Source organism: Emys orbicularis, chromosome 2 (genome assembly GCF_028017835.1).
Source record: "Emys orbicularis isolate rEmyOrb1 chromosome 2, rEmyOrb1.hap1, whole genome shotgun sequence".
Taxonomy (NCBI): Eukaryota; Metazoa; Chordata; order Testudines; family Emydidae; genus Emys; species Emys orbicularis.
The window spans coordinates 165,062,093-165,079,639 of NC_088684.1; the positions used below are offsets into that span (position 1 = coordinate 165,062,093).

The 17,547-nt window shown below is 45.2% G+C and overlaps 1 protein-coding gene across 1 annotated transcript; it reads right to left on the minus strand.

Moving 5' to 3' along the window:
• Window positions 1–102: 102 nt before the first annotated feature.
• Window positions 103–17,343, minus strand: CFAP90 (cilia and flagella associated protein 90). Its single transcript, XM_065397687.1, has 3 exons — window positions 17,173–17,343; window positions 4,212–4,328; window positions 103–282 (listed from the first exon to the last, which is right to left on the minus strand). The coding sequence occupies exons 1-3, from the start codon at window positions 17,341–17,343 to the stop codon at window positions 103–105; spliced, it is 468 nt and encodes a 155-aa protein (XP_065253759.1).
• Between the last annotated feature and the right edge of the window lie 204 nt (window positions 17,344–17,547).

Consider the following 17,547-nt stretch of genomic DNA (forward strand, 5'->3'; position numbering starts at 1 on the left):
AAGGAAAGTATTACAAGAAAAGGCAAAACAGTCTTCATTTTCTTCTTGCTGTGAAAACTGTGTTGTACTATGTTCATGTCGATGGCTGGGGGGACCGGAGCTTTAGGATGGTTCAAGACTTTGAGAAGGTTTTTCCAACAAGCAGCTGACTCCATTTTTCCTGTAGAACTCAGCCTGGACACGGTTAATCCTTGCATAATCTCTGATCGACTGCTCTATGGGCTGGTTTATATGTCTCCCATATTCTGAAGAGGACAAAACAGCAATGGGTCTTGCCAGTTCCTGTAAGAACATTATTTAGATTTTATATTCCTTAACGTATAAACACACATGCAAAACAGTAGAGGAGCCACTGCTATGACAAATATAGATTGCTAAATCTGGTGTAGCAGCTGGTGACAAGGCCTTCTGCCTATACAGAACTGTATAATGTGTGTTAGAGCAAGGCACATTTGTTTAGCAGAAAGACAATTACAGTGGGGTTTGGATCATTACTTTATTGTCCAAAATTCCTGACTGAACTTTAACAATAGTGAAAAAACATGAATGCATCACTGAGACAGCAGGATATGGAGATATGCTCTGAATTACTATATACTGATTACATGTACATACCCATATATATATATCCACACCCTAACCATGTGGAGGTGATTTCCATGTCAGTAGTTGCAGACCACGTAATAAATTAATTTAGTATGCTTTTTTGGGTCAGTAGAGAGGTTTTATTAGCACGCATTTGGGATGACCTGTACAGTGCATGTGTGGCTGTGATGCTTGTAATGTTCCCAACCAGTTTTCATGCTCTGCTACCTCATTATACCTTCATGTATTCTGCCCACATAACTTACTGCAAAAAAAGAGTTAATGAAACTAAGCCACTGATTTCTGTGCAATTAAAGGTCTTATTTTAAAAAACAATCTTATGGTTATGATGCTGACCTTGTAAATGTGAACTGGCTGTAAATGTAGACTGGTGTAGCATTATTACCCTCCTGAGTCACAGCAACCAGGAGGCTCTGGAGGCAGAAGAGACAGAAAACTTCCTTCCTTCTTGCAGCTAAAGTGTGGATGGAACATCAAATGTATGAGATAACGTGTATGTTTGTACGGCGTCTAGCACAATCGGCCCCTAATCCTGGCTGGGGTCTATATGTATCATCCTTTAGCTCTTATTACAGTAGTACCTAAAGATGGAGCCTACAGCAGGGTTAAGGTGACACCTTCTAAGCACTGTACAAATACTTGATAGGGCTTGATCCAAATTTATCTACATTAAAGACAACTTTGGTCTCTAGACCACTGGGGCAGCTGTGCTCTGCTGGGACAATGCAGATCACAACGGTCAGGGTCAAGCATTCTCTGTTGAGTTGATCCAACTACAGAGTGAACTTCCGGAGGAGATCAGGCAAAGCGGGAGCCTGACCATCTCTAGGAAATGCTGCAAAACCTTCCTCTTCAAAAATGCTTTGTCAACATAATGACATTTCCAACAGTGCCACCCCACTTGTACCCCTAAAGTCTACCAAAATAAAAGGAAATTAAACACCCCCCAAACCCGAGTTTTGACCTCAAAAAGAGAGATGAGCCAGCTCCTCCATGAAGTCTACTGGCCACTTTACTATTGAGTTTAGGAGGAAGCTGCTCACATACAGAAGAGACACTGGGAGTGTTCCATGACCCACTCAGAATCCCAAGATTCACAGGGCAATCAGAGGTAATTCTCACAGATCTTGGAACTTCCTAACTGAGCATTTGCTCTCCAATGCTGGTGTCTGGGCACCCCTCCCCCCAGGCAGTATTAACTCTACAAGGATCTCGCCACTTGGGCCTGGTCCCCACCAACCCCCCACTTCGGACTAAGGTACGCAAATTCAGCTACGTTAATAACGTAGCTGAATTCGAAGTACCTTAGTCCAAACTTACCACGGGTCCAGACGCGGCAGGGAGCCTCCCCCGTCGAGGCCGCGTACTCCTCTCGCCGAGCTGGAGTACCGGCGTCAACGGCGAGCACTTCCGGGATCGATCCGGGATCGATTTATCGCGTCTAAACCAGACGCGATAAATCGATCCCAGAACATCAATTGCCTGCCGCCGGACCCTCCGGTAAGTGTAGACGTACCCTTGGACATCCGCAGGGCCCTAAGGGGGGAACTCTACAGAGAATGGTTTCAGCCTAGCTCTACTCCCCAAACTCTACTGTGCTCTGAGAATACAGAAAATACACAGAGGGGAGACTGCTAGCTCAGGAAAATAGGGGGGGGGTGTCTTTGGGTACGTCTATACAGCAGTTGGGAGTGTTCATCCCCCCTCAGGCAGCTGGAAACATGCTAGCGTTGCTTGAGCTAGTGCACTAAAACTAGCAGTGGACATTGTGGCAGAGGCAGCAACATGGGGTAGCCACCCACGTGGAAGCCTGGCTGACTCCTTGGGTCTGTACTTGGGCGACTAGCCTGTGCTGCTACCTGAACTGCAACATCCACACTGTCTACCCAGTCTGAGGGACATGGCTTTACTCTTTCCCTGAACCTGGCTTAGGATACTTTGGGAGCGTAAGTCCCATTTACAGACACCACTGATCCACAAAACTCCTGCTTGGCTGTTGCCTAATGCTGTAGGTGCCTAAACTCATTCAACACCTAAACTGTTGCCTCTGGGCACATGTCCTGCAGTCTCACTCTAGATGCCTGAGTGCTTTTCTCCTGCCTGAGCATGTGTACTACTTCCTTGAGATAGGTGTCCAAACACCTCTCACCCTCCTAAGCACCAGTGTGAGTCACAAACTAGGAAAGGTTGGCGTTCGGCTGCCTAAATCACATATGGGGCTCCAAACAAAGCTGCCGGGGCGTGGGAGGGGAGACAGACCTCCCCTATAATCTTTAGCCTGGGGTTCTCAGCCAGGATGTGGAAGACCCCCGTTCTCTTCCCTCCACTCCTGCCCCGTCCTGAGCGGAGAAGGGAGTTGAACAGTGAGCTGCCACATCTCAGGTGAGTGCTCTTACCACTAGGTGATAACATTCTTTGGCCCAATACATATTTAAGTATTCTGTTGTTTAATTAAAGTGGAACAACTTCAACAGGAGACAGTGAGGAACCCCTGTCCCAGGGGTTAGAGCACTCACCTGAGAGGTAGCAGATCCATGTTTAAATTCCTACTCCTCAAGTGGAGGTGGGACAGGTTTCCCACATCCCAGTGAGTACCCTATCTGCTAGGCTAGAGGTTATGAGTACCTCCTGTCCCCAGCTGTGTTGTTTCAGGCCCCACAAAAAAATTAGGGAGCTAAGTGCCTATCTGCCCCCTGTTCATGGATTACTAGCAGAGCAAGGCACCCCTATGCAGCCTGGACTTAGGCACCTATCTCAGAGAGGGGCAGGGCTTAGCATGCCCCCTCTCTGGTTGGTTTCTCCCATTGGCTAACATAGGTGGCTCCCTGCCTATTGTGCTGGCTTTGTGTATCACAGGCTAAGGTGTCTATTATGACAGTTCTTAGGGTACCCAAGACAGTTAGTCAACTTGTTACCTCCTGCCTCTGGTGTGAGGGAGTCTTGCTTCTGGTAACTGGGTGTTAGCTCCCTAGCACCATCAGTCTTTCAGCCATTCAAGCACTCTCCTCTAGGCTATGCCAGCCCTGTCTTTGCCTTGCAGGTTAACAAGAGGTGCACCCCAACCCCTGAGTCACTTTGAATTGTTCACCTGTGATATCCAGCCCCTGGTACTGGCTACTCACAGAAATTCCAGATTCTCTGCACCCAAAGGTGCAGTGTATCCCAATTTATCAGTTTCACCAGGGGTGCTGGAATTAGGGGTACTGGGAGTGCAGCAGCACTTCCTGGCTTGAAGTGGTTTCCATCAGATACAGGGCTTACAGTTTTGTTCAATGGCTTTCAGCACCCCCACTATACAAATTATTCCAACACCACTGGTTTCATATTAAACCACTGCTCCTCTAAACCACACAGCGCTTGTAATATGAAGCTTGACAGGTGACAAGCTTTCTGTAGATATCCTAAGTTACTCTTTATAGATAAATATCCTGTAAGATACATTTGGTGTAGTGAGTTTGTCAGGTCTGAGATAAGTCTGCTTTGCAAAGAACAGTGGGCCCCATTGTCAAAGGGTCTCTGTCACATCTGTCTCTCCACATTAGGCACCTAACTCCAGTGTTGTCAATATGAATGAAGCCACTTTAATGTCCGCATATAAACCTTACCTCATCATTAATGTTAAGACCTCGACTATTTGCATGTTCTCTGTCACATCGGTGGAGTTTTTCATTGTAACTCTTTGGCCTCTTAAAAATGGAGTCATATGTGGAAACAATCCCTGTCTTGGGATAAAGAAAAAAATATGATTAACTTACAGTGGTGTTTAACACTGTGAGTTCGAAAATAATGTGGTAGAACTAACTGGTGCACGTGCAGCACTAGATGCTGTGAAGAACATCCGTTATTAGCAACATTTGGGGCATCCCTTTGAAATAGTCTGAAAAATTGTTACAATTCTTTTGGAGCATAAGCTTTCGTGGGTGAATGCCCACTTCATCAGACGCAAGTACTTGCGTCTGATGAAGTGGGCATTCACCCACGAAAGCTTATGCTCCAATACTTCTGTTAGTCTTAAAGGTGCCACAGGACCCTCTGTTGCTTTTTACAGATTCAGACTAACACGGCTACCCCTCTGATACAATTCTTTTGTGCATTTGGCTTATCTGTGAAAATGTGAAACTAAAACAACTTCTACATTATATGTAAAGACATTGCCAGAGGATTTTTCAGAGTATTTCATATCACTGTTTCCCCCTTTGTAATTTATAGTAACCACATGGAAGCTTAAATCAGTTTCCTTATTGAACTATTTTCCTTCAGCAAATGCATACAATTGATTAAAGAGACATTCTGATTGAAGAAAATGAAGAGAGAAAGGCAGCTTTGAAGTTCATTTTGAAAGAAATAGATATTGGAAGTAGCCTGTGAATCAGCCTTTATCTTCAAGTTAATGCATAAACACACAGTCGCCACCCCTCCAAGAAACATAAAAATGATTGTATTTAAAACATCTTTTCATATGAAAATCTCAGAGCGCTATTTAATTAGTGTCTCCAGTGAATCCCAGTCTTGCATTTCCTGATGTACCGAAGACTCCCACTGATTGCAACACCGGTTCTCTATATACAAGAAGTGAAGCCTTGAGTCCGTGAAGTCCCAAAGTGCTAGGTAATGCACAATTAGCTACACACACTAGAGATTTATTATGGTTTACAAATACTAAACCATGTATGTTTCAGAAAAAAATATTTGAGAAAGGAGAGGAAAAGACCTTTTGCAATATACTAATAATTACTTATGAAAATCATCAAAGGCTCAGCACTTTGACCGGAGAAGATTTCAACCTATCACCCTGCTCCTGTGACACATGATCTAAAAATCTGAAAAAGTGAAACTTAAAAAACTTCAATCTTCATTTTTGGCTCAGCAATGATGTAGTTGTAATTAGGCTTGGAAGGATTAGATTTTTATAGGTAAATGTCAGTAAACATCAATTTCACACATACAAGCTGACTAAATAAATTCCATCAATAATAATTGAAAATTACAGATTGGCAAAGTAAGAAAAGTGCTGCTTGAGAACTTTACAGTTTGACTTAAGGATATTTACTTTGTATATTTTCATATGTGGTGTTGACAATTTGTGGGTTTAATGGCTATAAAGCTTTAACTTTTTGAATATCAATGTCAGTCATTAAATAATTGTCTGACACCCTCCCCTCCAGTTTCCCACAAGTGTGAACATTTACATCAATAAATATAAAAAATGCTTAAAGCCCATAATTTTGTGCAACTGTGAAAATTTAAATAGATTTTAAAAAAAATAAACATCTATTATCTATTAAACAAAATTCTGCCAGGCCTCGTGGTACTTTAGAAAACTGAAGCATGTTCTGATTTTTATATTTTTTTTTCTATTTTATAACTATTTATCTCTAAAAATATTAAAGTCAGAACAGTACTAGATGGTTATAATGGTCCCATTGAAAGGAAACTTTTGGCACTGCCTTAACTATGGTGTCACTAGTGCACCCCTATAATAATAGGGTTACTCAATAAGGGAAATACACTAGTTGGTGTTCAAGAGGAGGGGCTGTTTTGTTTTTTAATCTATTCTCCCTTTCACTTCTCAGAGGCGATGAGACTTGCAGAATTCTAGGTGGTGATTTGTCCTCTCCATTATTGTACTTCACTATAGCTTTTCCTTTGCTCTCCATATTTTATTTAGAAGCCAAGTAAAGATCTACCTCCTGCTGGTTAAAAAGAACTACTGCATTATTCACTGACTCACTCTATCAATGAAGAAAATTCAGCCTTTCTCGGACTTGAAGGTCGACAGACAGCCTATTATGTTTAACTGTAATTCTGTCCTAGATAATCTGTTTTGAGCAGTTCTGCCAGAATTATCCCACCTAATTGTGCAATGTCTGTGTCAAGGCTGCTTCCCCACTCTGAACTTTAGGGTACAGATGTGGGGGCCTGCATGAAAACTTCTAAGCTTAACTACCAGCTTAGATCTGGTCCGCTGCCACCACTCTCGATGCTAATTCTCTTCCCTGGGTAGCCTTGAGAGACTCTTCACCAATTCCCTGGTGAATACAGATCCAAACCCCTTGGATCTTAAAACAAGGAGAAATTAACCATCCCCCCTCCTCCCTTCCACCAACTCCTGGTGGATCAAGATCCAACCCCCTTGGATCTAAAAACAAGGAAAATCAATCAGGTTCTTAAAAAGAAGGCTTTTAATTAAAGAAAAAGGTAAAAATCATCTCTGTAAAATCAGGATGAAAAATAACTTTACAGGGTAATCAAACTTAAAGAGCCCAGAGGACCCCCCTCTAGCCTTAGGTTCAAAGTTACAGCAAACAGAGGTAAACACCCTAGTAAAAGGTACATTTACAAGTTGAGAAAACAAAGGTAAACTAACACGCCTTGCCTGGCTGTTTACTTACAAGTTTGAAATATGAGAGACTTGTTCAGAAAGATGTGGAGAGCCTAGATTGATGTCTGGTCCCTCTTAGTCCCAAGAGCGAACAACCCCCAAAACAAAGAGCACAAACAAAAGCCTTCCCCCCCCCCAAGATTTGAAAGTATCTTGTCCCCTTATTGGTCCTTTGGGTCAGGTGTCAGCCAGGTTACCTGAGCTTCTTAACTCTTTACAGGTAAAAGGATTTTGGGGTAAAAGGATTTTGGACTCTCTGGCCAGGAGGGATTTTATAGTACTGTACACAGGAGGGCTGTTACCCTTCCCTTTATAGTTATGACACGCCCCCCAAATCACAGATAGTGTTGGACAGCCGGTTCCACACTGGCTGTGATTTCTTCCTGGAGCTCTAGGAGAAAACAGAGTTAATAAGACACATGCACCTTTAGACATACTACTGATTATATAAAAACTAACAATATGTTCCGCATTCCAAGAACAATGTTTAACCAGTTGATTCTGGGAAACTTTCCTGGGAGAGTGCATCAGCCACTTTGTTAGAAGCTCCTGAAATGTGTTGTATTTCAAAATCGAAATCTTGGAGAGCTAAACTCCACCGAAGAAGTTTTTTGTTATTCCCCTTGGCGGTATGAAGCCACTGTAGCGCAGCATGGTCTGTTTGTAGTTGGAAACGCCGTCCCCAAACATATGGGCATAGCTTTTCCAGCGCGTACACAATGGCGTAGCATTCCTTTTTGCTGATTGACCAGTGGCTTTCCCTCTCAGACAGTTTCTTGCTGAGAAACACGACAGGATGGAATTCTTGATCCGGTCCTTCCTGCATTAAAACTGCTCCCACGCCCCGCTCGGACGCATCTGTGGTTACTAGGAACGGTTTGTCAAAGTCTGGGGCCCTTAGCACAGGGTCAGACATGAGTGTCGCCTTAAGCTGGTTAAAGGCCTTTTGACACTCATCAGTCCACTGAACTGCATTTGGCTGTTTCTTTCTGGTTAGGTCTGTCAGCGGGGCGGCGATTTGGCTGTAGTGTGGTACAAATCGCCTATAATATCCGGCCAAGCCTAAGAAGGATTGGACCTGTTTTTTTGACTTTGGAACCGGCCACTTTTGGATAGCATCCACTTTGGCCTGTAGGGGATTTATAGTTCCTTGACCCACCTGGTGCCCCAGGTAAGTCACTCTGTTTTGGCCTATTTGACACTTTTTAGCCTTAACAGTTAGTCCTGCCTGCCGGATGCGCTCGAAGACTTTTTCCAGGTGCTCCAGGTGTTCTGCCCATGAATCAGAGAAAAAGGCCACATCATCGAAGTAGGCAACTGCAGATTCTCCCAATGCCGCTAGGAGACCATCTACAGGTCTTTGGAAGGTGGCGGGTGCATTTCGCAACCCGAAAGGGAGTACATTGAATTCATACACCCCTGCCTGGGTGACGAAGGCTGACCTTTCCTTAGCGGGTTCATCTAGTGGTACTTGCCAGTACCCTTTGGTTAAGTCTAAAGTAGAGATGAATTGGGCATGTCCCAATTTCTCCAATAGCTCATCTGTGCGTGGCATTGGATAGTTGTCAGGACGAGTTACAGCATTTAGCTTACGGTAGTCCACGCAAAAGCGTATTTCCCCATCTGGTTTGGGAACTAGAACCACTGGAGATGCCCATGCACTGTTAGAGGGGCGGATTATACCCATCTGTAGCATGTCCTGGATCTCCCTTTGTATAGCAGTTTGGGCATGAGGTGACTCCCGGTAGGGTGGGGTTCTAATTGGGTGAGCATTACCTGTGTCAATGGAATGGTATGCCCGTTCGGTCCGTCCTGGAGTGGCTGAGAAAATTGGTGCAAAGCTTGTGCACAGCTCCTTGATCTGCTGTCGCTGCAGACGTCCAAGGGTCGCGGAGAGGTTCACCTCTTCCACGCCACCATCACCTTTTCCTTCGTAGTAGACACCTTCAGGCCACTCCGCGTTATCTGTTTCCTGGGCTGTAAACTGACAAACGTTTAATTCTCTGGAATAAAAGGGCTTAAGAGAATTAACATGGTATACCTTAGGCTTTATGTTGGAGGTGGGGGAGGCTATGAGATAGCTAACAGCTCCTAGGCGCTCCTGGAGCGTGAATGGTCCTTCCCACGACGCTTCCATTTTATGGGCCTGGAGCGCCTTTAAGACCATGACTTGGTCTCCTACTTGGAAGGACCGTTCTCTGGAACGTTTATCATACCAGGCCTTTTGCTATTCCTGAGCATCCTTTAGGTTTTCTTTAGCAAGGGCTAAAGAGTGTCAGAGGGTGCTTTGTAGGTTGCTTACAAAGTCTAGAATGTTAGTTCCTGGAGAAGGCGTAAACCCCTCCCATTGCTGCTTCACCAACTGTAATGGCCCCTTAACCTCGCGGCCATACACAAGTTCAAATGGTGAAAACCCTAAACTGGGATGTGGTACAGCCCTGTAGGCAAAAAGCAACTGCTGCAATACTAGGTCCCAATCATGGGAGTGTTCATTTACGAATTTACGTATCATGGCCCCCAAAGTTCCATTAAACCTCTCCACCAGGCCATTGGTTTGATGGTGGTAAGGGGTGGCAACCAAGTGATTCACCCCATGAGCTTCCCACAGGTTTTTCATGGTCCCTGCCAGGAAATTAGTTCCCGAATCTGTAAGGATGTCGGAGGGCCAACCTACCCTGGCAAAAATGTCTGCTAATGCCTGGCACACACTTTTAGCCCTGGTGTTGCTTAAGGGTACTGCTTCCGGCCATCGGGTAGCAAAATCCATGCAAGTCAGTATGTACTGCTTTCCGCTGGGTGTTTTCTTTGGGAAAGGGCCCAGAATATCCACAGCTACTCGCTGAAATGGGACCTCAATTATGGGTAGTGGCTGGAGAGGGGCTTTAACCTGGTCTTGGGGCTTTCCCACTCGTTGGCACACCTCACAAGACCGGACATAATTAGCAACGTCCTTGCCCATTCCCTCCCAGTGAAAGGACTTCCCCAACCGGTCTTTGGTTCTGTTCACCCCAGAATGGCCACTGGGATGATCATGGGCTAAGCTCAAGAGCTTTACCCGATAGTTAGTGGGAACTACCAACTGTCTTTGAGGATGCCAGTCTTCCTGGTGCCCACCAGAAAGAGTCTCCTTGTATAAAAGTCCTTGTTCTACAACAAACCAGGATTGGTTAGAAGAGCTGAGAGGCGGTGGGGTGCTCCGTGCCGCCGCCCAAGCTTTCTGAAGGCTGTCATCTGCTTCCTGCTCGGCCTGGAACTGTTCCCTTGATGCTGGAGACATCAGTTCCTCCTTGGACTGTGGACTGGGGCTTGGTCCCTCTGGAAGCGATGCAGGTGCTGGGGCTGTTTCCGTTGACTGTGAACCGCTGTCCGCTGGTGCACTATGTGGTATTTCAGGCTCTGGCTGAGCCTCTTGGGTAGGGTTATCTGCTGCTTCTGCCAGTTCAGGCTCGCTGGTGCCCTCTGGCATTGGAGTTGTAGACGGGTTTGCAAGCGCTGGACTCAGTGCTGGCAATGGTTCTGGTGCTGGTTGCCTTGCCAGTTCCGGTTCTGGGACTGGCTTTGGCTGGGTCTCTGGGATTGGATCCACTACGGCTGTTGCAGTCGTTGGCAGGGGATCCGGTTCCACCCCCTTTGTTTGGGTCTCTGGTAACACAGACGGGGCCCTGGTGGACGGCTCAGGAACAGGGATGGGGGTGAAAGCTTGCTTAGCCTGGCTGCGGGTGACTATTCCCACCCTCTTGGCTAGCTTCACATGGTTGGCCAAGTCTTCCCCCAGCAGCATGGGGATGGGATAATTGTCATAGACTGCAAAAGTCCACATTCCTGACCAGCCCTTGTACTGAACATGCAACTTGGCTGTAGGTAAGGTTACAGACTGTGACATGAAGGGTTGAATTGTCACTGTAACCTCCAGGTTGATGAGTTTGGGGTCCACTAGGGATTGGTGGATAGTTGACACTTGTGCCCCAGTGTCCCTCCAAGCGATAACCTTCTTTCCGCCCACTCTCAAGGTTTCCCTTCGCTCCGAGGGTATGAGAGAGGCATCTGGGTCTGGGGATCTTTGGTGTGATTGTGGTGTAATGAACTGTAATCGGTTGGGGTTCTTGGGGCAGTGAGCCTTTATATGTCCCAGTTCATTACATTTAAAACATCGCCCTGCTAAGGTATCACCGGGGCAATGTTGGTTGGTGGAGACTGGTGTGGTGGGGTGAGAAGGCATCTGGGGTTTCCCTTGGGATGTGGGTGGGGCCTTGGGTTGTCCCCGGTGGTAAGGTTTTGTTTCGGCTTGCCCCTTCTGATATTCGCTCCAACTGCTACTAGTTTTTTTCTTTTCTGCCACCCCCACCCATTTGGCTCCAATCTCCCCCGCCTCGGTTACAGTTTTGGGCTTCCCATCTAGGATGTACCTTTCTATTTCCGCAGGAACACCCTCTAAAAACTGCTCCATTTTTACTAGGGAAACCAGATCTTCTAGAGATGTAACATTTGCTCCTGATACCCAGGCATCACAATTTTTGTCAATGTGGTAGGCATGTCGGGTAAATGACATGTCTGGTTTCCACCTTAGGGCTCTGAACCGCCGACGGACATGCTCGGGTGTTAGCCCCATTCTGAGTCTGGCCTTGTTTTTAAAAAGTTCATAACTGTTCATGTGTTCGTTAGGCATTTCAGCCGCCACCTCTGCTAAGGGTCCACTGAGCTGTGGCCTCAGCTCTACCATGTACTGGTCTGTAGTGATGCTGTATCCAAGGCAGGCCCTTTCAAAATTTTCTAAGAAGGCCTCAGTATCATCGCCTGCCTTGTAGGTGGGGAATTTTCTGGGTTGGGAAGTGGTACCTGGAGAGGGGTTGCTAGGATTGGCTGGTATATCCGGCCTAGCCCTTCCTAATTCCAGTTCATGCTTCCTCTCTTTTTCCCTCTCCTCCATCTCTTTTTCCCTCTCCTCCATCTCTTTTTCTTTCAGCTCCATAGCTCTCTTGTGGGCCTCCTCTTTGGCTTTCTCTTCAGCTTCTTGCTCGAGTTTTTTTAATTGAAGCAGTCTCTGATGTTTTTTTTCATTTTCTTCTGCTTCTAGTCTGGCCAGTTCTAGTTTGTTAGCTACTTCTTTGGTAGTCATTTTCCTGTTTTCTTGTGCTGGGCCACACCCCTCTGCAGTTGACTGAAACTGGGATGCACTCAGCTCAGGCTGCTGCTGAGGTAACAGAGACTTTCTAACTAGCTATCCCCAAGAGGTAGAAAGAAAGAAAAAACAATTCAGCTTGTAAATTCCTTTTACCAGCTGTTTGCTCACTGATTGAACCCTTCTCTTAACAAAGACCCTTGTTAAAAAAACTTAACACCTCTGCCTTCAGGCAAGGAGAGATAAGATATGCATCTACCTTCAGCTCTGCTTTCCAAGCAGCTAGAAAGGAGAAAAAAAAATCTTACTGGCTTTTGGTTTAAAATTATCCCACCGCTCTGCCACCATGTCAAGGCTGCTTCCCCACTCTGAACTTTAGGGTACAGATGTGGGGGCCTGCATGAAAACTTCTAAGCTTAACTACCAGCTTAGATCTGGTCCGCTGCCACCACTCTCGATGCTAATTCCCTTCCCTGGGTAGCCTTGAGAGACTCTTCACCAATTCCCTGGTGAATACAGATCCAAACGCCTTGGATCGTAAAACAAGGAGAAATTAACCATCCCCCCTCCTCCCTTCCACCAACTCCTGGTGGATCAAGATCCAACCCCCTTGGACCTAAAAACAAGGAAAATCAATCAGGTTCTTAAAAAGAAGGCTTTTAATTAAAGAAAAAGGTAAAAATCATCTCTGTAAAATCAGGATGAAAAATAACTTTACAGGGTAATCAAACTTAAAGAGCCCAGAGGACCCCCCTCTAGCCTTAGGTTCAAAGTTACAGCAAACAGAGGTAAACACCCTAGTAAAAGGTACATTTACAAGTTGAGAAAACAAAGGTAAACTAACATGCCTTGCCTGGCTGTTTACTTACAAGTTTGAAATATGAGAGACTTGTTCAGAAAGATGTGGAGAGCCTGGATTGATGTCTGGTCCCTCTTAGTCCCAAGAGCGAACAATCCCCAAAACAAAGAGCACAAACAAAAGCCTTCCCCCCACCCAAGATTTGAAAGTATCTTGTCCCCTTATTGGTCCTTTGGGTCAGGTGTCAGCCAGGTTACCTGAGCTTCTTAACCCTTTACAGGTAAAAGGATTTGGGGGTAAAAGGATTTTGGACTCTCTGGCCAGGAGGGATTTTATAGTACTGTACACAGGAGGGCTGTTACCCTTCCCTTTATAGTTATGACAGTCTGGCTTGTTATTTTGTCTCCAGATACTTTACTGGTATTAATGGTAGTCATTTCCATCAGTTGCTAAATGCTAGGGTAATAGGCCTGTATTTTTAATAACCAGTCAGAATGAATGAATCATGTAAAATGGACAAGCAATCCATGTCTCAGGTGAGCATTTCCTATGATCTGGCTTAATAAAATCAAGCACTTGTAAATCACTTTGCAAACATTAATTAAAGTCCACAGCATGCCTATCAAATAGGCATGGATGGGAAAATGAAACACACACTGTTTACATGAATTTGCCCAAAACCAGAAAGGGAGTCATTGTCAAAAATGGGATTAAAATTAGTTATTTCCTGTCTTCCAGTCATGTTATCAGGCCACTTGCCCATGCTTCTGTCTACTTCAATCTCTGAATTACATTTGTCCACATATCTATTCAGGGGATACCATCATAGGACCTAATCACATCAGCCACACTATCAGAGGCTCATTCACCTGCACATCTACCAATGTGATATATGCCATCATGTGCCAGCAATGCCCCTCTGCCGTGTACATTGGCCAAACCGGACAGTCTCTACGTAAAAGAATAAATGGACACAAATCAGACGTCAAGAATTATAACATTCAAAAACCAGTTGGAGAACACTTCAATATCCCTGGCCACTCGATTACAGACCTAAGAGTCGCAATATTACAACAAAAAAACTTCAAAAACAGACTCCAACGAGAGACTGCTGAATTGGAATTAATTTGCAAATTGGACACCATTAAATTAGGCTTGAACAAAGACTGGGAGTGGATGGGCCATTACACAAAGTAAAATTATTTCCCCATTCTTATCCCCCCCCCAGCCCCCCAGTTCCTCATATCTCCTTGTCAAATGCTGGAAATGGGCCATTTTCATTACCAGTACAAACAGTTGTTTTTTTCTCTCCTGCTGATAAAAGCTCACCTTAACTGATCACTCTCCTTATAGTGTGTATGGTAACACCCATTGTTTCATGTTCTCTGTGTATATATATATCTTCCTACTGTATTTTCCACTACATGCATCCAATGAAGTAGGCTGTAGCCCACAAAAGCTTATGCTCAAATAAATTTGTTAGTCTCTAAGGCTACATCTACACTACGGGGGGGGGTCGATTTAAGATACGCAAATTCAGCTACGCGAATAGCGTAGCTGAATTCGGCGTATCGCAGCCGACTTGCCCCGCTGTGAGGACGGCGGCAAAATCGACCTCCGCGGCTTCCCGTCGACGGCTCTTACTACCACCTTCGCTGGTGGAGTAAGAGCGTCGATTCGGGGATCGATTGTCGCGTCCTGACGGGACGCGATAAATCGATCCCCGAGAGGTCGATTTCTACCCGCCGATTCCGGCGGGTAGTGTAGACCAGGCCTGAGATGCCACAAGTACTCCTGTTCTTTTTGCGGATACAGACTAACACGGCTACTACTCTGAAATTTGTTTTTAACACTGTTGATATAGTCAATAAGCTTATCCCAACAGTCAGTCAGTTTATCCCCCACAGTCACCCAATGCAAGCCTCAAATTTGTCATGCCTTTTTTACTCATGGTCTAATAATTCCTTAGTTATACAGACCCCTGGGTCACATCTATGCTTTTTTTCCAGGCCATTTCTCATTCTTATTCCCATGGTGCTACTCCAGATGAGAATCTATGAAATAGCTGTTAACACTTTTAGTTTTTATTTTATTTTTATATTATCCGAGTGGCATCTTCTAACACTCCCAGATTACCTGGATGGTAAAACTGACTTCATATTCTAAACAGCTCTGCCATATGGCAGCTGATCAATGTGAATTTGATATAGAATTTACAATGAGACTTTATCAGCTCTGTACCTGTGTAAGCCATATTTGGAGCTGCAGCCTCACTTCGGCTTAATATTGTTGTTCTCCCTTTCTTTCTTTAATCTTTTTTTAAGCACAGCATTAACTATTCTCATTCACAATAATCATTAGGCTCTGGCTCTACAGTACCTTTCCTGTGTAACTCTGAAACCTGCAGATGAAAATGAGCAATGTCTATGCTGATTATTTTAACAAAACCATCCAACCAATGTGGCAAGTGGATTGGCTGTGGTGATTTTTGTCAAATGTATTTGCTAAGTGAATTTTAACGTTTTGGATTGAAATGAGCAATTCGTTTCACACAGATGATTAAGCCACACTCTAAGGCAGTTCAGTGCCTAAGGCTATGTCTACACTTAAGACACTACAGCGGCTTAGCTGCAGCAGGGCCATTATAAGCTTCAGTGTAGACACGACAGTGATGGGAAGTATTCTCCTGTTTGCTTTAGTTAATCCATAAGAGGTGGTAGCTAGGTTGACAAGAATTCTTCCATTGACCTAGCCGTCTACATGAGGACTGAGGTCGTCTTAACTACGTTGCTCAGGGGTGTGAAAAATTCATACCGATGAACCATGTAGCTGGATTGATCTAATTTTCTAGTGTAGACCAGCCCACCGGTTGGGATGGAGGGAGGCACCCAACTCTGCTTGGGATTCTCAGCTATGAACCCTCTCCTGGAGTCAGATGCCTCTTGCAAGAAGCTTGGGGAGGGGGGCCTCCATAACTTCCAGTCCAGTGGTTAGGGGACTCACCTGGGATATGGGAGACCCCCAGTTCAAGTTCCCTACCGCCTGAGGGGGGGAAAGATTTTAACAGGAATCTCCCACCTCTTAGGTGAGTGCCCTAACTGACTGAGTTTAGGTGCCTACAGGGTTCGGCGGTAGCTGAGTGGGGTGTTTTGTGAATACCAGTGGTGCCTAAATCTGGGCCTACATCCCTTTGTGAATCTAGCCCACAGTAGTAAAGTTAACCATGTGCATGAATGTTTGTAGAATCAGGGCCTTACTGATGTTGAACTACTTTCCACTTCTGAACCAATATGGAAACTATTTCTTAGACCGCAATCTCTGACAGCACAGACTTCTCAGCAGAAATTGGGCAGCTAATCTGTGCCAAATATTGATAGTACTGAGATATTTTTCAATAAAATCACTATCTAAAGTATGTTTAGAGATTTAAACAGAGGACAACATTCTGTTTGTCAATTCAATATGTTTTGTTGAAGTTCACTCCAACTCCTTTCTGTATCACTTTACCCATCTAGAAAATGTGGGTAATACCTTTTGTCCTCCAGCAGTGTTGTAAAAATTAATTACACTTTACAAAGAACTTTGAAAAAGAAAAGTGCTATGTAAGTGCTAAAGTGGACTTTCCAGCATAAGGCATAAGTGTGACATTCTCGTGTGGTTGATTTGTGTGCCTTTAAAATATTGCATTAAATTTCGGATGGTTGTGTTGTCATCATGTCTATTGTGACTAAGACCAACCCACCCCAATCTTATTAGATGCAACTACATGGTCCCAGATTGAATGAGACTGCATAAAAGTGCCAAAAAGCTGAACTTATTATACATGCCCTTTATTAATTTCTCTAGGGCTCAGTAAATCACCATATAACCATTTTTTTTTAATTTTATTTTTTTTGTAAATTATACCCTAAGGAGCAAACAAGATTTTCCAGGTGCTGAACATCCTTGTTGATATTAATTGCTTTGCTTAGGAGGAATGATGAGTGCTGACCACTCAGGGGCCCAGGCGCTGCAAATTTAAGATTTAAGGGTGGGGAGTGAAAGCCAAGAGTGCATTTTCCTCTCCAGGTGAAATGTACAAACACCTACTTACTTCCTTGCACATCCCTGTGTGTGTGATGTTTCTGCTGCCCCCTGCAGCCTCTTCGCTTTCACTCCTATGTCCCCTCCTTTCTTATTCCTCCTCTTTTCATTCCCTCTCCCCCAGCCCCGCTCCATGCTGTCCTTTCCGCGCCCTGCCCCGTTCTCCCCCCCCCCCCCCCTCACCTTGAACTCCTGGTGGAAGTAGCTGTGCTCCGGGGGGTCCCTGCGGCCGGGCGGGATGTAGCTGAAGGCGGACAGGGCGGAGAGCGGCAGCTGGTGTTTCCCTTTTGTCTGCTCAGCTGATTTCTCCTCCCGCTGCCCGTCTGGTTCCGTCCCCTCCGGGGTGCGCAGCATCCCACGGCCAGAGCCCGGCCGGCCTGGGGCACAGAGCAGGGAGGTCCCGCTGTTGCCGGTATTTCTGCGTCCCGTGGTTACTAGGAAACACGCTTAGTATCCAATTGTGAGGTCACACAAAGGGAGTGGGAGCGGGAGAGGGAAATGAGTGGCGCCGTTAGCCACATAACAAGCTGTAGGCGTGTTGGCACCAAAGGGAATCTC